The sequence below is a fragment of the Eublepharis macularius genome, chromosome 4 (assembly GCF_028583425.1).
Source record: "Eublepharis macularius isolate TG4126 chromosome 4, MPM_Emac_v1.0, whole genome shotgun sequence".
Lineage (NCBI taxonomy): Eukaryota > Metazoa > Chordata > Lepidosauria > Squamata > Eublepharidae > Eublepharis > Eublepharis macularius.
Window position 1 is genome coordinate 114,223,611 of NC_072793.1, and position 27,679 is coordinate 114,251,289.

At 40.6% G+C, this 27,679-nt stretch overlaps 1 protein-coding gene across 3 annotated transcripts in view; it reads right to left on the minus strand.

Annotated features, from left to right (window-relative positions):
* Positions 1–26,918, minus strand: part of BICD2 (BICD cargo adaptor 2) — a 108,617-nt gene extending 81,699 nt beyond the window's left edge. For all 3 annotated transcript variants that reach the window (XM_054976879.1, XM_054976878.1, XM_054976877.1), the window contains exon 1: positions 26,434–26,918. In XM_054976879.1, the coding sequence (XP_054832854.1) occupies positions 26,434–26,673 (240 nt within the window). In that variant the 5' untranslated portion in view covers positions 26,674–26,918. The remainder of the gene's footprint in view (positions 1–26,433) is intronic.
* Positions 26,919–27,679: the final 761 nt, after the last annotated feature.

Consider the following 27,679-nt stretch of genomic DNA (forward strand, 5'->3'; position numbering starts at 1 on the left):
TCCCCTAAGTGAATTTAAAATATAATGCAAGACTTAACAGTATCACATTATTAGTGTGAGAAAGTATGGCAAGGTTGTGTGAAACAAGAGGGATAAAGCAGAATAAGCAGTCAACAGGGAAGGGACAATAGTTTTTCTCTCTTCACCACCCTCCCAACTTCAGAAGCAAAGAATCTCATATTCTATTCAAGTATTGTGATCGTTTTGCAGGAAACACATATTCAGTAGAACAAGAAATTCCAATACACAAGACACCAGCTGCAATCCAAATCATAGATGGAAATGAAAGGAACAAACGCTTGACTATGTTTGCTGCAAGTTACAACAATGGGAAGGTCAGAGGGAAGAGCAGACCAATTTTTATGCTAACAGGCTTGCTGCCAGAGCTTAAAAAGAAACCCCAATTGCTTAGGTTCCCCATAATCCATCTATGTTTCAGAGCATCTGGTCCCTCAAGGCTAGACTAAAAACTTTTTAAAGCCTACTTCCAATTCACAGAATGTATAACATAAACATAAAACAATTAGTATAAAATGGATATGTAGATGTAACACCTAATTAACTCCCTAAGTAAGCTCATAAATAACTATTGCCAACCAATTCCAGGTGGACAGGTTAGGAGGTTTCTGAAAATTAGATGAAAACTGTGCTGTGCCCCCCCACACACCCTTTCCATGCTACTGATATGCCCTGAATGATTAGCACGCATTGGTAAAGAGCTAGTAAATTTGAGTATGTACTGGTAACTTTTTTGACTTTGCACAGCTGCTACATGGTTCTTTTCAAAGCACATACCAAGTGAGACCAGCTCATTATAATTTCCTTTGACTAGCAACACTTCTTTGAACAGAGAAAGATTCTCTCTAACTTGCAGGTGCTAGGGACTAAACCTGAGTGTTTCTGTGATTAAAGCACACCCCAACAGTAGATTGTGTAAAGTCTATTGTTTTGAAAGATAAATGTTGAATTTGCACTCTGCAAATGAACAGCCTCCCCAAGACACCAAAAAAGCATCAGAGCAAGTTCTTTAAGAAGTTTGTATTTTGTCTGGGTGAAGAGGATAGCAACTGACATGTTACTAGTGAGTAACCAATAAAGCAAAATGGGTTTTCCTAAATACAGACAAAAAGTCACATAAGCAATGGACTTACAGACCATGAATCTTCTGGACTTAGGAGACAAGAATTTTTCACCAGATACACATGGGGTACCACCCAATGTGCATAAAAGGAAGCATCCCTTTTTTTGTTAGAAAAATACCAAAACACTATGCTCAGATTCTGAAGGGGGGAGTAAAAACTATTTTGGCTCTTCACTGACCTAAAGGAATGTTTACCATTCACTTGGTTTATGCTTGAATTTTTCCCCACTCATCATATCATTTCTCTTTTTGTCATTAATAACCTCTACTACAAAAACAGGGTTTTTAAAAAGTATGTTGTGAAATTAAGATAGTGGTCATTCAAGCCCAGATAAAAGTCTAAACACAATGCACATCAGCCAAGGAGCAGAATGATTTTGAGAAAACTCCTGCCTGGATTTAAATTTACTGGACAGATTAGACTCCTACAACTTGTCCATTTAAATTATAGCAGGTCTAGGGAAATGCTTGTAATTATAATTATCTCATGCTTTGGGATGGCATGAGAACAAAAAAATCTCAATTTGTTTCTGTCAGTTGCAAAAGTTAAAGAAGAATTAGAGCTATATAGGGCAGATCCCCTTTGCTGAATGGATACTTTCAGGAAGGGAGAATGAGAAGCTTGGGCAAATAATGGTGACAAGGCAGAAAGTTTTATAACTTATAGACGAATTGCAAGGCAATAAATCATTGGGATCAGCAGGTGTCCATCCTAGACTTCTTAAAGAATACAAATGTGAAATTCCTGGACTTCTAACTAAGATACATAACATGTCCCTAATATCAGCCTCTGCACCAAAAGACAGAGAATGGCCAATGTAACACCCATTTTTAAAAAGGAATCCAGGGCAAAAGGGGGGATCAGAAATTACAAGCCAATTAACAAATGCTCCTGGTAAACCGATGGAAAGAATTATTAAAGATAAAATTGTCACACATATAAAAGGGCAAGCCGTGCTGAATAAAAACCAACATGACTTTTTGAAAGGTAAGTCCTGTCTCACAAACCTTTTAGAGTCAACAAACATGTGGACAGGAATGAGCCAGTAGACTTTTTAAACTTACAAATGGCTTTTAACAAAGTCCCTCACCAAAGACTCTGAGCAAACTTTATAGTCATGGGATAAGAAAACAAGTCCTCTTATGGAGTGAAAACTGGCTAAAAAACAGGATGCAAAGATTAAGAATAAATGATCAGTTATCCCAATGGAGGGATGTGAGCAATTTGTTTATAAATGACCTGGAGTTAGGGATGATTAGTGAGGTGGCCAAGTTTGTACGACACCAAATTATTTAGAGTAGTTAAAACAAAAACAGATTACAACTATAAAAGGATCCCTCCAAACTAGGGGAATAGGCATTAGAATGGCAAATGAAATTCAATGTGAGCAACTGCAAACTGATACACCTGGAGCTAAAAATCCAACTTCATATATACACTGATGGGCTGGCAGCAACAGGCCAAGAAAGGAATCTTGGGGTGGAAGTAGATAGCTCAATGAAACTGTTGACCCAGTCTGCGGCTGCTGTAAAAAGACAAATTCCACGCTGACCATAATTAGACAAGAAATAGAGAATAAAACTGCCACTAATACCATGTACAGTTCTGGTCACTTCACCTAAAATAGGACATTGTAGAACTTGAAAAGGTGGAGAAAAGAGCAACTAAAATGATCAGGAGCCCAGAGCAACTGCCCTATGAGGATCACTTAAAACACTTAGGGCTGTAGCTTAAAAAAGAGGGGGGAGAGGAAGTGTAGACATGATAGAGGTCTATAAAATTATGCATTGTGTGGAGAAAATGGACAAGGAGAAACTTTCCTCCCTCTCATAATACTAGAATCCAAGGTCATTCACTAAAGCTGAGGAGTGGACATTTCAGGATAGCCAATACACATAATGAATAAATTGTGGAACTCACTGCCACAGGATATGGTGGTTCCTGCCAACTTAGAAGGTTTTAAAAGGGGAGTAAACAAATTTATGGAGGATGGGGCTATCAATGGCTGCTAGTCATGATGGCTATCTACTCCCCCCAGTACCAGAGGCAGTATGCCTCCTTATATCAGTTGTTGAGGAGCATGGGACAGAGGATGCAGTTAAAATCATCCTGTTTGTGGACTTCCTAGAGGCAGCTAGTCAGCCACTGAGTGAGCAGAATGGTGGACTGGATGGGCCTTTGGTCTGACCCAGCACAGTTCTTCTTATGTTCTTAGAGCTAGAATGGTTTAGTGGTTAAGAGTGTCAGACTACAACCTGGGAGACTAGCTTATTGGGTGACCTTGGGCCAGTCACCTTTTCTCAGCCTCACTTACTTCAAAAGGTTGCGATGAGGATAAAATGAGAAAGGAGAACCATGTATGCACCCCTGAATTACTTGGAGAAAGGGTGGGATAAAAGGTACTAAATAGACTCACAGTGACGTCTTAAGCAGAGTCAATGGGCTTAGACTGGAGTAATTCTGCTTAGCATTTCACTGTATGTCTGCTCAGGTTAGTGAAATAAGGCTGGAGAAGTCAACTTGTCATTGAAGTCCTTTCTACCACACCTTCTGCACATAAAGCATGTGCTCACCTAATGAACCATGACTCGTCCTTCAAAGGTCCAGCATTCTGCTCTTCCCAGTATGGCAAGCATTCAAGCGAGAAGCCTCGGCTCATTCTTCTGTTCCATTACAACTGTTTCAGAGTTTGATACCCCATAAACTTTTAAAATGTTGGCTGACCTAGGTCAATTTTATGTCTTTCAGATGGACCATCAGCAGCCACATACCCTGCCTGCCTGCTTAGGAGTCTAGCAGCAACCAAGAACACCTACTTGAGGCAAATACCTTGTGTATTTATTATGTAAGGAAATAAAAGAGAACAGTGGAGGCCAGAGTGGAGGGACCAAGAAATACCTTTACAGCAACAAACTGTTCTCAAAACCTATACAAGGCTAGCCTAAAAAACAATGAAGAATTATGAGAAAGCCTTAAAAGAATGTCCTCAACCTTAATGATTTTTGTCTAAATATTTATGTCATACACTATAAGAAAGAAATAATCCTAATAATTGAAGGCCAAGCTACACAAAACAAGTTATCTACATTTTCTAAAAATAACCGAAAAACTTAACACAGTTCATTATATTTTCACAATCTGAAATACAATAATAAAATCTGTCATGTAAGTGCCTTACTAATAACTGCAATACTTGTAAACTGCAACATAAAAACTAGGAAATAAAGAAACAGTAGCAATGTGGTAGTGGAGAGAGTCTGTACAGCAGTAATAATCTGCCTCTCCAATGGACTGTTCATGCCACCTATGCAGTCCACAATCGCTCCTCTGCTAAGCAGACGGGGACAGCATCTCTTTTTTTTTTGAAAAAATTTTTATTGGGTTAGGATCAAATATTTACACATTACAGTCAATATTCCCATTTCCCAATTTCTAACCCCCTCCCTTTCCCCCCCCATTTTGTTGACTTCCAACAGTTTTCCAACCCTTTATCCCTTTTCCCTTTCTCTTTATATATTCCTCTATCTAACAAATATATATTCTCCCTTTATTCTAAGCAATACTTCTTTAACTATTTTTAATACTCTGTACCCTGACTATGAGTCCCTTTTTCCATAATGGATAAACAATTTATCCCATTTTTCATTATTTCACTTTCAAATATTTCTATATATCATAAACTATATAAACCATACAATCATATAAATCAGCCAGTTTAACTTATACTCTATATGTTATTCATTCTATCTTCTTCTTTCTATTTTAGTTATATTTGTTTACATTAGTATTTCTATTCCCCTTCAGTCATAAGTCTATATATGATATCAATCAATTTGACTCATATACAACTTCAAATAAACATATTCAGTTTGGTACACTGTACGGAATCAAAAAGAAAATATTATTAGTTAATCAATCCTTATAGTTAACCCTTATGAATAATTATTTTCTATCAATATTCTATTTATTATTCTATATATATCAATCTAATATCATAACTGCTTAGACATTCTCTTTTACCTCTTCTCCTCCCCGGTAAAGTCACCCCCCTCTACATTTTATTGTACTTCAGTAGTTCTCAAACTGCCACAGTTCTCCTCCCACCTCCCATTTCTTCTCCAAATATTGTTTCAGCTTCTCCCAGTCTGTGTTAAACTGTCCTGGGTCCAGGTTTCTCAATTTTCTTGTCATTTTGTCCATTTCTGCCATATACAGCAATTTGTGGATCCAATCTTCAATGGTTGGCACTTCTTGTATTTTCCATTTTTGCGCATACAAAAGTCTAGCTGCTGCCGTCATGTAAAATATCAACGTCCTATGATGGGCTGGAATTCCCTCCATTCCCAAGTTTAGTAGCAGGAGTTCTGGGTTCTTATTAATTTGAAATTGTAAAATCTCACTCATTTCTCTTATTATTTCCCCCCAGTACTGCCTAGCTACCTCACACGTCCACCACATGTGGTAGAGGGAGCCCTCATGCTTCCTGCATTTCCAGCATTTATTAGAAGTGTTCAAATTCCCTAGCGCAATCTTCTTTGGTGTCATGTACCAACGGTAAATCATTTTGTAAATGTTCTCTTTAATACTAGTGCATGTCGTTGTCTTCATTGTAGTCTTCCACAAGTATTCCCATGCCTCCATTGTTATTTCTTTGTTGAAATTTATGGCCCATTTCACCATTTGTCCTTTAACTATTTCATCCTCAGTATACCATTTCAGCAGTGCTTGGTATACCTTAGATATTCTTTTCTTGTCCTCTTTAAGAAGGGTCTGCTCTAGTTCCGAGTTTTCTGTTCGTATACCTCCCTTTACAGAGTCCGAGTTATATAAATCTCTAATCTGTCTATACTGGAACCAATCATAATAAGGTGATAGTTCCTCCTGAGTCTTTATTCTGAGTTTAGATTCTTCAGTTCTAGTTATTTCTTTATAAGTTAGACATTGTTGCTCATTATCAACAGCTCTCGGATCTATCAGACGGGGACAGCATCTCCACAGGCTCTGCCTGCAACTAATTGGTGTACGGCACATAAGTCCTTAAAATTCGGTATGATCAAATCCTAACTTCATCTTACAGTAAGTACTAGGTAAAGGGGAGTAAACAAATTCATGTAGGCCTGCCTGCCTAGAGACAGACTGTTTCCATCAAGGACAGAGCTGTTATTATCTACTTTGCCCCCTTTTTCCACCCTGATAGGAAGTAGATTTGTTTGGTAACTTGTGTTTAAATTTTTGATAGAACTAGTGGTTTTCTATTGTTGCCCTTTTTGGTACTGAAAACCGATTTGAGTCCAGATGGAACAGAGAAAACCAGGTTAAAAGTCTCCCAATAAAATAAAGTTAAAATAAGCAATCATTTCAATTATAGCTAGGCCACAATGTGGGCAGGGAGTGGGGAAGCACTGTGTGTACAAAATTTACCAGGTGGGTATATTTACCAGGTGGGTAAATTTACCAGATGGGTAAATGAGGCAGCCCACCTGCCTCATATTGCTGTCATGGTCTCACTTGGCAAAATGTCTATAATCTTAGAGCTTTGGCAACAACTGTTAGGAATCCATAATTGCTCACTTTAACCCTCTGTGATTTTGGATTCCTAGAGGACCTCCCTTGCTTGTACATAGATTGATAAGTTCTGGCTTGTTTAGCTGTCAAATGTTTGCAGGATACAGAAGAAGGAATCTTTTCCCAGTAGCCTGTGGTGGCTCTCAGCAGCCCTGTTTATGACAATAAAATGGGGTGTCTTTCTTTTAATTATAAGTCTCCTCTCAAGTACTGGGGAACTAAAATGATGGTTCAATGAAGAGAGGATTCAGGAAGGACTGCCAAAGCAATTCATTGATCCTTGTCAGCAAAACATTTATATAGATAGTAAAATATATATAAAGAAAGATTTAAAACTCCACACCTTTTAGTTGTGACAGTTCACACACATAGTGGGAATCTAGCAAAGGCACTTATTGCTCAAGCCCTTGAACAGTTCTGATAAGTGTGTACTTAGCCTGAAAATATGAACCTGGCCCCTTTTAGACAAAATGGTGATTGCCAGTATCCAGAGGGTCATATTTAATACATGCTTCAAGTACGCATAATAAAAATCTAGCAACTGAAAAGGGCTTTAATAAAACCATTCATCTCATCACCTTAAGCCAGTCAGAATCTTTTCCAGGTAACCTTACACAAGTTAATTAATAATTTATGTTTTGTTTTTATTATGTTTTGTAAGCTGCCTCAGGCAAGTTCCCTGGAGAGACAGCATAAAAATTCACTAAATAAATAAGATCTTTTAGGCTTATTCATAAGACTGCCTCAAGACAAAAACATCTCCCATACAGACAGCCACAACTGCCTTCCATTATAACACAATCCTACATGCTTCAGCTATTTTTATTGAGTTAATCTGGTGAGGGGAGTTGCAAAGTATATATACAGCTAACTATGTTTGGGTAACAGAGGCAGCTGGCATACTTATTAACAAAATTACATTATTATCCAAATTGTATGTGGCAGGTTGCTTCATCAAGCAACAATCTGCAGAGTTATAGATTTCCTTGTTTCCCCTCCCCCCCTTAAATGGAAAAACTATATGAGGAGCTATAAACTCATGGTATGAGCAGCTGTACCAAACACAGTGGTTTCAGAGCCAAGGTCTCAGTGACAGCAGCACAAAAGCATCAAAATCAGTGCTGAGCTCCACCACTGGCTAACAGCTGCTTTGCCTTTGTGGCACAAGTGCACAGAGGAGTAATGAAGCATGCCTTCAAGCGTGCCTTCATGTGTGACAGCAAGTTACTTTGGGCCATTGGATAAACACTGCAGATAAGGCAGAATATGTCCAAGGAGCATGAAAAGATTTTTTTGATCTGTTCTGCATTTTCCTGAAATAATCATGTCCTAAAACGATTTTACAGTAGCACTTTGTGTCTAAAAAAGCTGCTAAAACTGAGAAACACTTTCTTGTTCCTGCTACTCCTTGCCCAAAAAAGTTATTTCAATTGAATTATCCAAGAGGTTACAAATAAAAGGCTGATTTAAAGCCTCACAGAGGCAGCTTTATTATTCCATTTATACTCCACCTTTCTCTATAATGGGGACCCAAAGCTGTTTTCATCATTCTCCTCTCTTCTCTTTTATCCTCCTAACAACACTTTGAGACACATTACGCTGAAAGTGTGCGACTGGCCCAAGGTTGCCCAGCAAGCTTCCAAGGCAGAGTGGGGATTTCAACTTGGCTCTTCCAGATCATAGTCTAACCACTAAACAAAACTGCTTTATAAAAGTCACGCCCACACACGCAGACAAACAAACAAGCTCTTATGGTATTTATGACAATGATAATCCCTCACACACACACAAACAGCCTCTATGTTAAAATACAAAAGAAAATGCAACATACATCAGAAGGGCTATTACACAATGATAGGAAAACTGCCAAAACATAAAAAAGCAGTCATTTTCCTAACTGTAACACACACACACACACACACACACACACACACATATGTCACATGCCCAATAGCATCAAATAGATTTTAAGTGACATATTCTACCCGTTGCGTATCACAGGGACAGATGCTTTTAAAATGATTAGGTTTAATGTTGTCTTCAAAGAGATTTCATAATGTGGTTCACCTCAAGGTCACATTGAATTAGCTAAACCCATCCACTGAGGGTTTAATTGCCTGTAGTGTAGCACAAATTGGGGGTGGGGCGAGAGAGCCGCATACACCCAAGACAGACCAAGCTGAGCTAATAGACTTTGGTTCAGGGAATCAGAGAATAGCGTGCATGCAATCCATGACTCCAGGTCTGCTCCAGAGGAGGGCTTTGGCAGCTGCCAAACACACTCCTCTGCTTGTGCCTTCATCGCCCTAAATATTATAATAGCTCAACTGAGTTAAATGAATGAGTTGAAATCTAGGATTAAACTCCAGCATTGAGCCATACATAGCAAAATCGGTTTTTCTTCAATCTGCGCTTCTGCTAATTTAATGAGGTGAAAAATACCACTCAGCAGAGTTCTCTACATGGAAGTCAGTCTGACTGACTGAGCTCAATGGGGCTTACTCTCAAAACAATATACAAAGGACTGCAGAATTAGCACTGAAGAAATCAATAAAAGCATATGAACGTATAAAACAGCCATGGATCTCCAGCATCCTGGGCAAGCAACCTGGTTCATATGAATCAAGGCTTCCTTATTTAGAGTTCAGCTGCTGCTAGTCCTGAAAGGCCACACGTCCCCTGCCATCCTGATCCAGGTGATGTCCAATTAGGCACTAAGGTCATTAAAAAGTACCTCCCTGCAAACCAACAGGGAGTTTCCATGAAGCGATTATTGTTTTTCTCAGGTTGCCACCAAATTACTGCATACTAAATGAAATACTCCCAGACAAACAGACTCCAAGACAACCTCTGCAACTCTTCTGCTGCTTTTAAGTCTATTGCTCATCTTCTGCAAATGTTAATTGCCTTCTCTGAAGAGTATCAACTTAAGAACCAATGCGCAGCTGCACAAACGTTCAAAAGCGCATGAAATGCACATGCAGTTGGACTGTGCCTGCTGGTTCCATCCTCCCGTCTGCACATTCAGCTGAATAACTGCAAAAAGACTACCACACACACACAACCATACATAACTTCATACATGCATTCAGAACTTTGCTTTTTGTAGTGGTCCCAGTCTCTTCCTGGCACTCACTGCAAGACTCAATATGTAGGTACCTGGAGAGGCCGAGCAGGAGAGAATATACATCTCTGAAAGTCTGAAGTGGCTCAAAAGTATAGCAGCAAACAGTATGGGCTGCAAAACAGGAAGTCCTCTGTTCAAGAATCACCATAGTCATGATGAACTCATTGTGTGACCTTTGTCTATAGTTTCAGCTCCTATTCCCTAATATGGAAACATTGACCCACCTGTCAGGGGCTTGAAAGAATTATGGAGATAGTGCTCATAGGGCACCTTGAATGCATTACAGTGCTACATGAATGCTGTAATTATATGTGGAAGCAGCTCTAATGCAAAGATTTCTTTACTTTTGGACGTAAAAAGTAAAAGTTTAGCTCACTTTTGGGGTAAAAATTTAGCTCACTTTCAACTACAACTACAAAGTCAACGTGAACAGATTCATAGATTAAAAGACTATACAGAAATGTTAGCATACACAATTTGTTCACTAAACACCTAGCAGCTCCCTGTCTGTGTGTGTGCAAAAAAAAAATCTGAATAAATCCCATGGCATTTCTAAACAAAATCCAAACTACTAAGCAATACTGAATTAATTATGCTCCCACTTTTCTGAACTATAATGGCAAACACAAAGCCGAAGACATCAGCAATGCATGTATCTCTCCGCATTCTCTGCTCTGCATCTCACAAACTCTTTTATCCACTGAACTATGTTTTCTTAGCCATATCTGCACCTGATTTTTAAGCAGTGGTGGTGTTCAGATGGTGATGTCCAGATATGAGCATACCATCAGGCAATATACTTCTGGTCACTTTCCTCTTCAAAATATATGCAAGCATGGATCAAAGCCTTTCTACTCTCTGCTCAAGTATTTTAAAAGGGAAAGGCGATAATTCATGCTCATGTCTGTCCTTGTATTTGTTTGGAGTCTATGGTCCAATTCTGATGCTGTGCTCTAGCCTCCCTCTCCCCCCATTTTCAAAGGTCACAAATCATGCCTGTAATCTTTTCTAACTTTACTTTCTTGGGTTGGCTTGTGGACCTTAGGTTGTCCACTGTCAAACAATCCTTTATAGAAGGAATCTTAAAAACTTTTGTTTCAGTGAAAATGCACTGTAATCTATGGTAGATATCTTTTTAATATAACATTGAAAGATTTCAGTATGTTCCTTTTGGTTTGAGATGTATTTAAACCAGCTGTGTGTATGACCAAGAAGTTCCTACTTCCTGTCCATGCAACATTGCTAAATGATTTGAAATGCAGAGAGAGGAAGATGGGAGACAGCCAAAACAACAAGGCAAATTCTGCAGTAACAGGCCAGAGCCAAGCCTGGAAAACAACACTGGATCAAAAACACCAGAGCTCGAGGATGACTTCATGATGCCTGCTGGAGGGAGAATCTTCCAGCATACTGTGGAGGTAGAATCTTGCATTTGCCAAAACTTAAAATGTCTGGGCTCCCATTAAATCTCTGATTTTGTGAGTAATTGGAGTATAATGGCTTTTCCGTTGCTGTTTTAAACAAAGATTGTCTGAATTGAGTTGAAAGCTTCACTGCCTATACAAAAGGTTTATACAGAGTTCAAATTCAGCTATCCATCATCACAACTTCCTCCTACATATAAAATGCAACACTGAAAAATAATCTCCCCCTCTCCTGTTATGAACATGTTTATACAGACACAATTTGCTCTAGCTTTACACTCAATCCCTGCTCAAAAGTGCCACAACAAACCAGGAAAATCCCTCCACTGCGCATTATGTTATCTATGACTCTAAATATTTACACTGTCAACAAAGTAGTGGAAAGACATCCATTAGGTAATGGGGCAAAAACTGCAAATACAAATTGCTTCAAAATGGAAGTTATCACCTCCAACTTACTCTACAAATATGGTCACTCTCAGATAGCTCATCACAGAAACATAAGAGCTGGGTATGATGCTCATATTGAGAACATCTCATTCCAAATTGATCAGTCTTGGTGGCTTTATTTATTTAGAAAATTCAAGCTACTTATCAGGTCCATAATTAATTGAACAATAAAATCAAGATTAAAAGCTAAAGTTAATAAATTAAAAATAACCAGCTGCTAAAGCACACATAGAAACAATTACAGGAACAGAAAAAGCCAAGTAAATCTTCAATAAAACAGCATGCATGATCCATAAAGATACTAGAATCTTTTTTTAAAATATGACAGTGCAGAAATGAAATCCACCAGCACAAGACTTTAGATTCATGCATGGAGCCAGAGGGCATCAGCCAAGGTCAGGTTGATTGAGAAAGAGGGACAGCTTTTTCCATTGTGGAATTCCCTTCCTTGGGAGTTTAGAGTGACACTGCAGGCTTTCTGGATTAAACGAAGACTTTTCTTTTCCAGGAGGTTAGGCTGGTTGTAGGAGTTGCTGAGCCAGTTTGGTGTAGTTATTAAGAGTATGGGGCTCTAATCTGGAGAACCGGGTTTGATTCTCCACTCCTCCGCTTGAAGCCAGCTGGGTGACCCTGGGTCAGTCACAACTTCTAGGAGCTCTCTTAGCCCCACCCACCTCACCAGGTATTTTGTTGTGGGGATAATAATGACATACTTTGTAAACCACTCTGAGTGGGTGCCAAGTCATCCTGAAGGGCGGTAAATAAATCGAATCTTGTTGTGGTTGTTATATTGCCTGCTCTCCTAAGAGTATAACGGAGTTCAAGGATTTATCTGGTTTTATTATTTATGATTTAAGTATTTTACATATGCTGTAAATGGCTTTGAGGACCCATTTTTGAGTCAAAAGGAAGTCTAAAATTCAGCTAAATAAATAAGATTAATATATTCATCTCAAGAATCCGTAAGTTCCATAACTGAAGTGCTCCATTGAAAAGGCCCTCTTTCCTACCCCCAGTTATCTGACCTCATGTGACAGGCAGGGGTGGGGTGGAGCATCTGATACAGATAGTGAAGACTGGGTAAGTTCATATGGAAAACATGATACTTCAAGAATCACAGTCTCATATAGGTCAATTCAGTACCTTGAACTATACTTGGAAACATCCTAGAAACCAGTACAGTCTTTTAACTGTGAGAAAATATATTCAAGCCAGCTGAGTTTACATAACAGCCAGCCTACCTTATTCTGAACTGTCTGAAGTTTCCCAACAGCTTTAGCAGTGTGACAGAATGGGCTTTTAAATGAAAGGTTTACTAAGTGCAGCATCCAGAGAGTGGAAGAGAAAGGGTAAAATACTGCCTGAAGGGAGAATGATTGACAGGCTGCTCTTCCTGTCTTCCCTTCTCTGTGATTGGCCAGTAAGGAGGTAACCATTGGTGCTGACAGATTTGTTGGAGAAGCTGAAGTTTGGAGTCTGACAAGGAATGTCAGAATAGAAACCCTCTGTGTGAGAAAGAGGTTTTCCCTAACTAGGGCAGGTTTAGGTTTACAGAAGATTTTAGTTAAAGTACTTAAGTGTGAAAGCCAGCAGTGATTTGCACAGACAAGTTAAAACTAGGGGTTTGTTGCTGGCAGAGGAAGAAGACTCTTCTTCAGCTACGTGATCAGGATTATGTATTTTGGAGAGGAACAATTCCTGCCCAGTGTCTAAAAAGGGGGATTTGGCTCTGAAGAGGACCCTGGGTCTGATGTAAAGGGAAAAGAGTGCTGTATTGAAGTCAGAAAAACCTAAGTTGTAAAGTGAAATCTATGAAGACATTTTATTAAAGTAACCTAAGTCTGCAACTATCATTCTCTGACTTTTAAGATATGAAACTACAGAAACTACGCTTTAAGAAGATTATTGTGCCTAATGACTGGGAATTATTCTGTTCTACAATCACAATTTACCTCAGCTTTACTTTCCCTGCCTACTTATATACCAACCCTGCCTGTTTAATAAACCCACTGGTTCCTTTTGAATTTTACTCAGCCTCTAGTGCCATTTCATTTAAAGAAGATGTAGGCTCTTTCTTCCCCCCTACCAAATATTTGGGCTGGGATACAAAACAAATATATATATGTTTTAAAGTGTGGGACAAAAGAAACTTTAAAGTATACCCAGTGACACGCTACCAAAGACTGCCTGGGCACAGCAAGTGATCTTGACCCTTTTGGAGAAAAAATCTGCCTCACAGAGGGAGAGTGACAGGGGTTGACATCATAAAGAGTTATTAAATAGTCATGATATTGAAGAATGTAGACCAACTCCTTAGGAACATCAGGGACATGTGCAATCTAAAAAAAAACCAGTACCAGAGCTTTCTGGTGTAGCCTTTGGGTCACAAATATGGGAACCACCAACCTAACTGTGAGACCATGACCTCTGATAATCTACCAGTAGCAGAAAGGTGCTACTACTTGGCTACAGACAGCACTAAGATTTTGCTAAATAATGTTAGAGGGCAGTGACTGTCTTGTGTTTGATTTGTCGTTGAGTTTCTGGTAATTGTGGCACAGACCAAAGTGTCATATCTCACAAGTTCATAAGCATTTCATTTCAGGCACAGCTTATCAATCATAATAATTCATGTTAGACCAAATGTTTGAAATATTATCAATAATTAAAACTGGCCACAATTAAAAGCAATTAATAAATGAAAAAGCTGCAAAAGCCCAATACATTAATTTCCATCGAGCAAAACCAAAAAAGGCACTAGCTACTAAAACAACTTCAAAAATCATTCCTGTTGTTAATATTGTGTCAAGCATAAACTGGACTTTCATACAAGACAAGCCTTTACAAGGCAGGATCTTTCATTCATCCAGAAAACCCACATTCTATTCAAGATCCTTATTGTTACCAGACCTCAGAATGGTGGCTGACAAAAGCTGATGCGGTTAAATGTGGTTAAGATCATGAAGCTTATCATGCTATTATAACAGAAAAATCAACAAAGTGTTTTCTTAGAGAACACCATAAAGGTTTCCACAGGGTAGAGATTTGTCAAAAGCAAGACAAAGCCTCTATTTTCCTATGCATTTTGTCATACCAAATGCCTTTCTGAAACTTGTTTAATCCCACAACCTGAACTTGTGCCTGTAGGGCATGTAGAAATACACCATACTGTTAAATTGCCTCTTATGCTTCTGGTGCCTAGAGGATATCAAGAAATTTTTTTTTGCCTCATAGCAGTAAGTAGGTTAACATGTTGCAGGTAATGCTTAATAGATCAAAGATTTTTACAAGATTTGTGTATTTTTAAATCCATTTAACTTGCCACTAGTCACCTATATTTTAATGCACTAAGGGATTCTGAAGGAGATAGGGAAGACATTTCTAGATGGAAAAACTTTGGAAGTCTCACTTTTTCAACCTGGGAGTCTCAGGGCCAAACTACAAGTGATGAATGACACAGGTTGTACACTTGTCAGCTTCCCTCAAGTTTTGATGGGAAATGTAGGCAGCTTGGCGGAATGTTGGACAAGTGACAGTTGAAAAGTCCTTTGGACAGCAGTTGGAGAGCCAAATTGTAAGTGCCTACATTTCCCATCAAAACTTGAGGGAAGCTGACAAGTGTCCAACTTGTGTCATTCATCACTTGTAGCTTGGCCCTCACTCTCCCAGGTTGAACAGGTGAGGCTCCCAAAGTTTCCTGGTGTCAGATTTATGGGATTACCTTTGTAGCACTGTTTTGCACTACAATAAAATTTAAGGGATTACAGTTTTGCCAGATGCTGTCAATGCAGATTACATAGATCAGATGTAGCCTCAATGCTCATTTCAGTAGAAACCTATTTATCTAGGGCATTCTTAGCTTATGTTTCCAAGAAACTCAGGCCAATATATGTGATTCAATCATCCTCTATTTGAGGGGGATAAAAAGGCAAGACTCAGATTACTGGTGGAATCAACACAGACCATGTTGGAGGTTATTTTATTCTTCTATTTTTAAATCTATGTTCAAGTTTATAAATTTTATCTTGCTTTAATTGACTTACGTTCACTAACCTGGAAAGAAACTTTGATTATAAGATTACTTTGATCTTATAATTGCAGTAACTCATTTTCATTCCATGTTACTCTTACCTCTCATTCTTTTCAATCTGGCTCTCTAATTTAGGATTGGAAACCCCTTGAGGTAGAGACATGTTTTTGCTAATGTTGTGCGATGATTTCAATGATGCTATGGTATATAATAATACAATGAGATAAGGAAGTATAATTATTTAGACAGAAATTTGCAAATTAATTCACACATTAAATATAAAATGTTATGCAGATTAAAATGGAACTGACAGGGCATTGTAAAAGCCAATCAACAGTGTTCACACCTTTTTGAAAAAAAGGTGGCATTTCTTAACTACCAGAGCATACATAGCCATACCCCAGATAAATCTTTACTGTTATTTGCTGTTCCAATATCTGATAGCTTGACCTTGCATAATCCCTTGAAACAGAGTCAAGGATTCTAAATCTAAAATTTTCATTGATAGGATATTCAAAGAGAGAAGGGATTATTGGTGTAATCCTAAAGAGAGTTCCATCCTTCTAAACCATAAACTGGTTGGGCTCGGGGTATCTGAAGGGTCCCATACTACTCACCCACTAGTTAATATCTGCCTTTCAAACTCTGGTTTCCAAGCCCCTGCCTTCAGAAGTGAAGGGGAGTGATAGCTAGAGACAGGACATTTTCCTTTGGAACACCCTCTCCCTTGAATCTCATCCGACACCTACTTTGTATCTTTTAGGATGTCCCTGGGCTAGTTTTAATGTCCTGTTACTTTTATATTGATCACTAATTTTAATTACAAACTGCCTCAGGCTGAACTCTGATGAGGAGGCATAGAAATCTCTTAAATAAACAAAGCCTATTGACTTTAATGAACTTGGAAAGATTAACTGTGTTCAGGATTGCACTGTTTGTCTTCTACAACCCCACAGTCCCACACAATTAAAGTCTTCGATTATATAGCCATTGAAAATTACTGCAGCTGAATTATTACAAAACATCATTGCTTTACTTATTCAAAGTACAGATAACCATATTATCAAAAAACAATATCCAATCTATTGTCGAAGGCTTTCACGGCCGGAGAACGATGGTTGTTGTGGGTTTTCCGGGCTGTATTGCCGTGGTCTTGGCATTGTAGTTCCTGACGTTTCGCCAGCAGCTGTGGCTGGCATCTTCAGAGGTGTAGCACCAAAAGACAGAGATCTCTCAGTGAGAGATCTCTGTCTTTTGGTGCTACACCTCTGAAGATGCCAGCCACAGCTGCTGGCGAAACGTCAGGAACTACAATGCCAAGACCACGGCAATACAGCCTGGAAAACCCACAACAACCATCAATATCCAATCTCCATGCATGAAGAGCTAACAAGAAAATCTTTAACTGTTTCATCTACCAGCGTACACAGTCTCAGAGTGAATGAAGGGGAAAGGAGAACTAATTTAACATGGCACATACATGCTTACATGGAAATGTTTCTCAAGGACATTTGCTGAGATATTCTCTGATAAAGGCTTCTCATACAATAACCTACAATGTGATCTGCATGGGCATATCAGTTTAATTATGCCTTCATAGATATTTGCTCCTATTCCCTCCCCCCAAATCACTCTAAACAGCAATCCACCTTTGGAAAAAAAATGTTTGTAAAAAAAAATGCAGCCAACAGGAAGCGTGTCCTCAGGAGATGCAAATTATCTTGTCCCATATCAAACCCTTATTCCTAAAAATACAACAAGCAGATTTTCAGTACTTAGGAACCAATCACCAGCTGTAATGCCATAGCAGAGCACTGAAGGAGGGGTTTGTCAGTTTAATGTCTCATCCACTGCTCTCTCTATATATAAAATCTCTTTTTAATGTCTAGCTCTGAGAATTACTTAGATGCCGAAGTTTATTTGTATCGCTGCTCTCTGTTAAGGTTCTCATAGATCATACTCCAAAGCTGTAGCCTCTGTTGCTTGGTTACCAACTCTGAACAAATACTCAGCCAGAAGTAGAGAGAAAAAGAATATGCCGAAGAATGCCAGAAGAATGAATCATCCAGCAGAGCAGCCTTATGGCCCAGCAATGTAGCCGATTAGTCATAACCTCACATACAGTAGAATGGAAAAGGAAATGGTGAAGCTATTCACTCTGGAACAACAGACCATTCCATTTTTAAGAGAAGACATTGTTTTCAAATGACCAGGATTTACTTTATAAAAATGTAAGGCTTTAATATGCTCTTTAGGACAAATTCATCTACTGTGAAATATACATGAATGTAACAAAGATGTGTAAAAATGTTGTTTTGACCTAATAGCTTGGGCTAGTGAGGCCTTAAGGAGCAGATTCTACCTTTTGTGGGCCATGCTTAAAATGAGCAAGGATGTGGGGCAAGTGAATTTGACATTGATTGAGAATTGCCCAATGCACTAAAGATACAGCTGAAATTAAGACCACGGTTCAAATCCATACTCTGTATGAAGGTCACTGGGTGGTCTTGGGCCAGTCATCTAACCTAACCCACTTCATAGGATTATTATATGGATAACGTATAGAAGGGGGAAGCCATCTATGCAGCTTAGCACTAACCAGTCCTTCAATTTAAGAGTCAGAACCCAAAGCAACTAATTCGCAAAACGATCATGCCTCAACACTCCTGCCTTGCTTAACAATCAGCTTCTTCCCTCTCATACATGTTCTCATTTCTCTCTTGCACTTACACATTGCTGAAACATGAAATGGCCAGTGGCAGGAAGGAAGAGGACCAGCAATGAGCCAGTTCACAGAGCAATAAAACAGTTGGTATTTCTCTGTAACAAATTTCGTATCAATCTCCAGACCCTTCTCTTACACAACACTGCTCTTTTATCTTAATTGATGCACATTTCTATGTCAAAATTAGCAAAGACAGAGTATACAGACCATTTATCTTAAGCATTTCCCTAGTAAGCTGTGAAAAGTATGCCATTCTGAACTGATTTTCCCCAATTTTCAAGCTGCTTCCTGTAAATGAATCTATACCATACCACTGTTGAGATATTGGCAACTTTTTTTTCAGTAAAGCATCTAATCCAGAGTATTTTCCCAGTACATCATTCTTTTGGATGTGTGGATCCAACTGAAGAAGATAATGCAAACATGGATAATCCTTACTGGTCCTGGGTGAAAACAAGGAAGGAAGGGAGGGAGGGAGGGAGGGAGGGAGGGAGGGAGGAAGGAAGGAAGGAAGGAAGGAAGGAAGGAAAATTATAACCCCAGTTTTCATATTCAGCGCACAGTACATCTTGAGTAGGAAGACAAGCTGAGCTGGGCAGAAAGAACAGGAATGGTTCTAATCTTAAATGGTTATACAAGATGTCACCTTTGCACAGACAATATGCAGACTAACTGGTTCTCATCTCCTGCACAAGAAAAACTAGAATAAATGAACAGAACTGCAGTGGAAATTCTTGTTTTATTTTTAATGAAGCCTAGCATGCAAACAGCAGACATATCTAGACATGTCTATAAAAAGCAGGCCATTTTACTCACTCCTCTTTTCCTGTTAAAAAAGGGCCTCCAACTCAGACAGTAGGGATCTGACACAAAGAGAAAAAACCAGGAGGGATTTCTCTGGTGTAAACCTTACTGAAGTGAATGGGAGATACACAAGAACATTTAAATAGGATCTGCATCAAAGTGGATTTTGCCCCATGTTCACTGATATAAGAAGAGCAGTTTGTATTACAGGTCAGCTTTTACTAGCTATATAAAGCACTTTGGATTTCTGATGTTTTGGGATGAAACAGTTGTCTTTTAACAGTTCGGGCCTAGCCAGAGTTACACTTAACACGATAGATGTCAGTGGGCTTAGAAGAGTATAATTCTCCTTAAGACTGCATTGTAAATATGCTAGCTTTTTTGTTCCGTGTGTGTGTGTGTGTGTGTGTGTCTTTTTCTACCCCTTTTTCACAAGAAAGAGTATGCTAAACAAGAAATGCTGAACAAGGAGGACTCTACCATTTAATCACATTAGAAAAAAGGTTCACTAAACTAGATGATCAATTGGTGGTGGGCTTTGGATTACCTGTGAAAAAGGTATGTGACCACACAAAGGGAAACAAAACCCAATGAAATGAAATATATATCAAATTATAGAAAACATACACAATTATGTATCAAATATACATCAGAATGTAACTAATTCCAATGACCATTTTCAGGAAACCATAAACAGAAAAAATATGTTATGACCTGGTAAACATCATTAAAAAAAGTACCACATCATATGTGAAAATACATGAGATCTGGTAAACATAATATAAAACAATCACATATCACAAAGCACATTATAGCTCCTAGCAAAGTAGGTTTTGAAATATTTTCTTCAGATAAAATATTGCCATTGTCTCCTAATATGTGAAATAAACTTTTTTCTCCTACATGAAGCCACCAATGATTTTAAAGAGCTAAAGATAATCATTCCTTTTCATTACAACCATCTCAACAGATTAATAAGTATATGGATTTTGCATTAACTTTATGCAGTGACTGAAAATAGCCTCCTAACCAATCATCCATTTCATACATATGTATTACTATGTCACATTCCTTGCATTACAGAAATACAGAATACCATCCGGTTTATATGCACTAAGGGAATTAATGAGGAGAATGACATTTGCTGGCCTTGCTAGCCAATCAGAAAACTGCTCTGGGCTACAGTCAGTTACATTTTAAATTTGCAGCTAGTTCTAAATCTCACCGACATCACAAATACAGATCAAAACACCATGCAGAGCAGATAACTTCTTTTGAAGTCAAGATCATGGGCCTCCTTTTTGTCTACAGATCCTCAAGGCTGTCAGTGATTAGGCTGTGCATACAATCACTGCCTTCAAACCAAAACTGATTCTGCAAAACCTCAAACAAGTAATCCTGATTTATGTCCATAGTGCTGTCTAAAACAGAACCACTTAAGGGGAGGAAAGGTGGGGCTGTGCATAATCTTGTATAACACATGGCTTTCTGAAAATCTAAAAAAAATACACACACATATAAAGTGAGGCATGCTGAAATCCTATGGAAATCTAGTTTATAGGTAATTTTTTTACTGCATAATACCAAGCAGGGCTACATGCTTGTAGGTCAATTGCAACCAATGGGTCTAGAAGGCTGTTTAAGATTTCACCTTTAGATTCTTTGACTTGCACTAAATCAAACATAAAATTTCCCCACAATAATACTAGAAACACTGGAGTGAGCCCAATTGCTTCTTTTCTGATAAACTGAGAGGCCTTGCCTTAGGAGAAGGAATTCTGAAAAAATCCTCAGTGAAAGAAAGTTATTAGATCCAACCTACTGAGTGAAGAAAAGGTAGCATCAGTTTAAAAATGCTACATTAGGGAAAGGTTTCTGAGGTGCTCCCCAGAACTATTTCCATCCTTGATACTAATTCACCCATTATTGACCTCCCTGCCCATATCCTCTTTTTCTAGGTCACTGACAATTTAGCCAAAGTTACCAAATTGTGTCAATTCCACAGTGTGTTAATTTCCATCAGCACTCCACCACCCCAAGGAAACAAACACATTTGGTCATATTGTCCTAAGAAAGAGCTGGGATACTTTCTATTTCAGGATCTGTTTCTATTTTGCCATTATGCTGTTCTTGAGGGACAGTCAGTTCCCAAGAAGAAAATTTTGGGAGATTCAGTTAGCTGCATTGGGAAGTAGGAGATCAGGGGAACTAGCCATACCGCCTTCCAAAAATGTAACTGCCCATAAGTGTTCAAAACTGCATGGCTGGATGCAGGTCCAAGTTTCAATATGCCTGCACAGAATTGCTGGCAAGGAGTCACGTGCAATTACTAGAATAATGCAGGAAATCATCTTATTTGCATATATGTTTGCTTAATAATTAAACTGTTACCTCTCTATAAACAAGGGACCCATTTAAGAAAGCTCTGAAATTAAGATTTGCCCTATCAGATAGAAGCCATATTTTGGAGTGGAACTTACTAGAACTAGAGTTCTACCAAGGCAGACAATTGCCAGACAAGCCTGCTTTAGGATGGGGTGATGGCCTTCAAGAAGAAGCTGCCCACTTGCCGCACTGAAGCAGTCTCCTACACATCTTTCACAATGTTTTGTATAAAAAGACCCTTGTTGCTTTTTTAAAGTATACTTTGGCTGCCTAACAAATTTTAGACTGTCCAAGAGAAGTTCTTAAACTCATGCATTCTCATTATTTCAAACTATTATAGTCACTGAATGTGACAATTTTCTACAACTTACTGTTCTTCTCTACAATAAGTGTTTTCAATTTTTGACATACAGATAACTTATGCTCTGCCTTTGTCCCAAAATGGGTATCATGAAAGGAAACTTAGATTTTTTTCAGCAACTAAAAAATAAAACCTTTTTTTTAAAATCATCAGTTCAAACTCACAAGCACCACATCGATATCAATAAACCAGAACTGCGTTCTAGCACAAACACAGAACAAAAAATCAATTTCTAACAAGCTTGGTAAACGATTGTGTATTCCTAAATGCTGTTCAGAATAAAAGACAGCTTAACCAGACACTGGAAATGAGAATGACAAATAACCATCTTGGGAAGGCTTTCCACAGGCTGAGCACCATGTCCTCCATGCTTGTCCTCTTTGCTTCCTTAAGGTGGTAACACACAACGCAGCGCCCCACCAGCTCTAAGAGCATGGGTAGATCTGCAGGCCTCTGCTTTTGTAGGGACCCCTCTAATTGCTCTGGATTCATCCTATGGAGGTTCTAACATTGCAAACAACTGGCATGGTCTATAGGGTAGCCAGAACTTATTGCACTTGGGGTCTCCAGGACACTGCCTCACTGCCTGTCTTGTAAAATACAAAATCCTCCCGAGTACTTTGTACTGTCACATTAAGCACAGTTTCCTAGCGGCCTAAGAAGGTCTATAGCCATTCAGGTTGGCCTTGAAATCCAAATCCATGAAAAGGTATCCATGGAGGTTTTTCATACTATATTAGTAGCATAATAAAAGACTCAGCATCTTTTTGTTTACATTGTTATAATTTTGTTACATTAATCAGCTACTATGATATATTTGGTAGAGGTAACATGCCTCCGCTGCAAGCTGAGAACAAAACCTAGGGAAGAGCTACTTCTTCGCTGAGTAAGCCCCATCAAAAATCGGAGGAAATTACTACTGAATAAACACTCAGAGGCTTGGACTGCAAATCCTCCAAGCGAACTTACAAAACAACACACAAAAAAGCACCAAAGAGTTCTTTCAGAAACTGTTCTGTACACATCTGTTATAGATTTAGCAATCCTAATGACATCCAGATTTCTCCTTAACATCATCAAGGCCTCAAAACTGTAATTTCGTCTATCCTAGACCAGCCCAGACTCGATCAGTCCCTATATGAGAATTTCTTAGCACTCAGCTAAAAAAGTCACATCGATAACAGCAGAAGCCTGTCACCGTCCCAGACAGAGCAATTTTGCATACGCTTGCTTATGTTTACGTTACACATTCTACTCTGTGAGAAGAAGAAAGGAGGGACATGAAAAGCCACCCTCTAACTGCTGGACATCCTGGCGTCTCCTCTTACCAAGCCAGAGGAAATCCTGTGTCTATGCTGTAAATGCAGTACATGCCCAAGGATGCAGATGTCTTGATAGGTATGAAATAACATGGCTAGAATAAAAAGAGATGCCATAAACCACACTCTCCATTTCCCATAAGGTTTTCATTGCAACTCCCAAGTGGCTTGACCTATATTCTCTTGATTTGATACAGAAAGCAAACTTTAAAAGCTTTAAATGACAATCTGCTTAATTAATGATGCCATCCTAGATATCTCTTGTTTAAGCTGAATGGATATTAAACATGTTGCTATAAAACAGGTTTCATTGCCAAACTGTGTCAGCACAAGTATTTGCCCTTTTAACTACAACAAGGTTAAATTTAAGCTAGGGTAACATTAGTGCCCCTATTGTGGACATACCATGCTACAATGAAAACACCTCCTCTCTCTCCCTGTCTCTCTGAAGCCTTCCCCTATGCTACCCTTCTAATCTATCTCCAAATCGAACACAAAGGTCAAGCTATCTCCTCCAATTTATCTATAATTTAGTACAACAGATATGACAAGTTGGCGGAAGTGAATGGCCAGCATTTTTGTCTTGCATAGCTGGTCTTTGTCCTTACCAAGTTCACTTTTCACCAAGCTCCCTTTATCCTGTTTCCTCTACCTTAACCACTTGGCCCCAACAGTTTGGGGGAAAGCTCTATGTTTGCATAATCCTGTGCTGATGCATAACCAAGTTTTAACTATACAAAGGCAGAAATGAATCTATCCAGGGCAGCGTTTCCCAACCAGAGTTCCACAGAATGCTGGGGTTCTGCAAGACATCATCAGGAGTTCCATGAGAAATTCTGGAATAAACAGAAATTTTGAGAGACCATGAAAAATTCCAAATAGCCTTTGAAATGTTATGGCTATGATGAAGGTGATGTAAGCTGACACACATATATAGCAGGTCTTTACATTTTCTTGACACTAATTTAGCAGTAATAGAATTGCACTCCCCATCATCAACTTTTTCTGCCTTGTAAATGTTTTCTTAAGTAGGGATTTCTCAGGATTTGAAAAAGTAATTTAGGGTTTCTCCATGGAGGAACAGAAGTCATGCAGAAGTCACTCAAACAATTAGAAACAGTGACAGCATAGGAAGGAAATCTGTACAGAAGGCCTTCCTTTAAAAAATTGCTTTGCAGAGGCAATGCATAGTGGGCCAAATGAGGGAGAGAGAGACATTTAGTTCTAGAGGAGAAGTTAAAGTTCCCCTGAAGATGCTGGTTCATCTCTTAGGGAGCTGGTGAATCCTGGCCTATGGTTGGAGGCTTCTTCTGTGGCATATGGTCCAGCCAAATTAGGTCTTGATCCCAAGTACTATTCTCTGTTTCCCTGCCTCTGGAAGAGGCAGGCAGCCAGAGACAAGGACAGGGCCTTTTTCCTAGGGGCAGTGCCACACCTGTGGAACGCCTTCCTCCTTAATGCCCAACTGGCAACTACTTGACTGGTTCTTAGACTCTGCCTAAAACATTTTGTTCACCCAAGCTATGTGCCTGTGGCCATCACTTCGTCCTCGGGCAGTGTTTCATCTTAATCACTCATTGTGTAAAGAAGTATTTCCTTTTGTCTGTCCTGAATTTACTGCTCGTCAGCTTCATTGGATACACTGCAGTTCTACTGTTTTGGGAGAAGGAGAAAAAGTTCTGTCTATTCCCTCTACCCTCATCAACCTTCTGGATCAAACCAGTGGTCCATCTAGGCCAGCATCCTGTTTTCACAGTGGCCAACCAGTTGCTGAGGCCCTCCCCTGCTGCTGTTTAAAGGCTTGTTGCCTCTGCAGATGGAGATTGATGGACCTCTCCTCCATGAATCTGTCTAACCTCTTTTAAAGCTATCTATGCGCATGGCCATCAGTACTGCCACTGGCAGTGAATTCTACGGTTTCATTACTTGTTGAGTAAAGAAGTATTTCCTTTGTCTGTCCCAAATCTATTTCTCAATAATTTCGCCAGGTGTTTCAGAGTTCTAGTATTTTGAGTGAGGGGGGGGGGGGAGGCTCCATCCAGCTGCTTTCTCCCCCCCCCCATGCATAATTTTACAAACTGCTTCTATCATGCCCCCCCCTCCAGCCGCCTTACTCAAGTGATGTTGTTAGATCTCAGAAATTGACTCTTCCAAAACACTGGATTACTGTGAGTACTGCTGCCAAAGGACAGAGAGAGAAACAACTTAATTCCAAAATGTGTGTCTTATTTCAATCAGTCTGGAAATCAGTATAGAGGCCTGTACTGAATCCCCTCCCATCAACTAGCAAACTAGGCTGGGCACCAGATCTTTCCTAAACCGCAGGAGATCACTGCGAGGGGGCAGGAGAGATAAGGATCGTCTCCGGTGGGCAGACTGCCACCCGAGCTCCAAAGTATTAATCTCAAAGTATCCTCTTTCCTGCACATTCGCAGCGCAGTGCGAGAAGAGACAGCGCAGATGTCATGGCAAGGACACGGCGCATTAGAGGAACAGACGCGCCGAGCTGCCCCTTTAAGGGGGCTGCACGGCATTCCTCCAACAAAAGGTTGCTCTCGTTGCTGCTGCGCCGCTGCGCTGTTAAGAGGGAAAGAGGGGCGCTGGTTGGTGATGCGCCTCGTGCGGGCTGCCTGAAGCCAAAGGGCCGGGCAGCTGTCTTCCGGCGAGGGCTGCGCAGTGCGCGGGGGGGGGGGGGCGGCTCTGCAATCGCCACGCAGCGCACCCAGTCCTGCCCAGGCACGCGCCACAGCTGGCCTTTGTAGACTTGCGGCCAGATCGCCTGCTCGCAAACCTGCACGGGGAGCGCGCGCGCGAGAGCAAGCAGCAGACGTTCGCACGCAAGGACTTTCGACGTGGAGGGGGGCTCGCCCACCGTAGCCCCCACAGTCAGGCAGCAGCGCTGCCCCCCCCCCAAGTCCTCCACCCACTAGCCCACATTCTCCTGCCTCCCACCTTTCTTCTCGGCTAAGAGTAGTCGACTCGGCGGCACGCACGACAGCCCATTCTCCAGTGGCCGGCATGCCCCTTCTTTACCGCTGCTCAGCTGCTCCTGCACCCCCACAGAGCAAGATGGGAGAGTGGAGGAAAGCGGGCGCCTTTACCTCCTTCAGCTGCTCCATCTCGGTGCGGATGGTCTCGTACTCCAGCTCCAGCTCCTCGTACTGCTGCTTGAGCTGCTGTTTCTCCTCCAGCACTGCCAGCCCGTACTCGGCAGCCTGGATCTTCTCCCGGGTGGTCTCGCCCAGCTCCTGGAAGAGCCGCTTGATCTCGGTGCGCAGCCACTCGGGCTCCGATTCCATCACCAGCTTGGTGAACTCTTCCTCGTCCATGGCCAGAGACATCTTTGTGGGCAAGGCTGCGAGAGGGGGGTTTCCAGACGGGGCAAAGGAGGCAGGCGGCGGGGAGCGAGCAGGACAAGGGATCCGGGGGAAACCCCCTTCTGCAGCCTTTTAAAGCCACGCCAGCCGTCGGCCCTTCATCCTCCTCTCTCCTTCGGCGCAATTTGCCCCGGCTGCCATCAAACGGGAAGGCTCCTTGCGCCTGCCGAACACGCCAGCGATCCGGCGGCCCCTCACACCATGGTGCCTCTTGCAGCTCCTGCGAAACTAGCTGGGAGTGTAAACCGCAGTGAAATCATTCAAAAGGAACGGCCAGCCAGGGAGGCTGCGGCATTGTGGGACTTGTAGTGTAGGCTGCCTCACACTCAAGCTCACGTCTGGCCCTGAAAGACTACCAGTCCCATAATGCCGAGGGGGGTAAGCCCGATGGAAGCCGGCCCTGCCCTCTTGAAGGAATTCGTGCCTGAGGAAGAATCTGGTAAGCGAGCCCAATGATGATCATGGTTAGAAGCGGAGCTGCGGCCAGACAACTTCCACTTGAACACTGACCCCTGCAGGCCGCGCCTGGAAACACTCTGCATGTGGCTGTATTGATTGGGAGACAAGCCAGCTACCATTCGTTCTGCTGCAAGCGCGCACCCCGTGGAGCTCTCCTCTGAATTGGGACCTTTGTTACCAGGCAGGAGTCACAGACATGCCCACCTGCGGTGCTAATTCAAGCTGAAAGCCTATGGATATTTAAGATCAAGCCGTCCTAACATCTAGGGGCTAAATTTTGCAGATTTCGTTATTTAGTTTTCTTATTTGCATCATTTATAGGCTGCCTTTCCTACTGAGACTCAAGGCGGATTATACAGTGTACAATTCTTTCCTTGGAGTATGCCCTATTGCATGACATGGGCCATACTGCTGAGCAGACCTGCCTCAGATAGCCCCATACACACAAACTTCTAGCCTTGATTGTGGCATTGTTGGGACAGCAGCTGAGGTGGCTGCAAGGTCCTGGAAT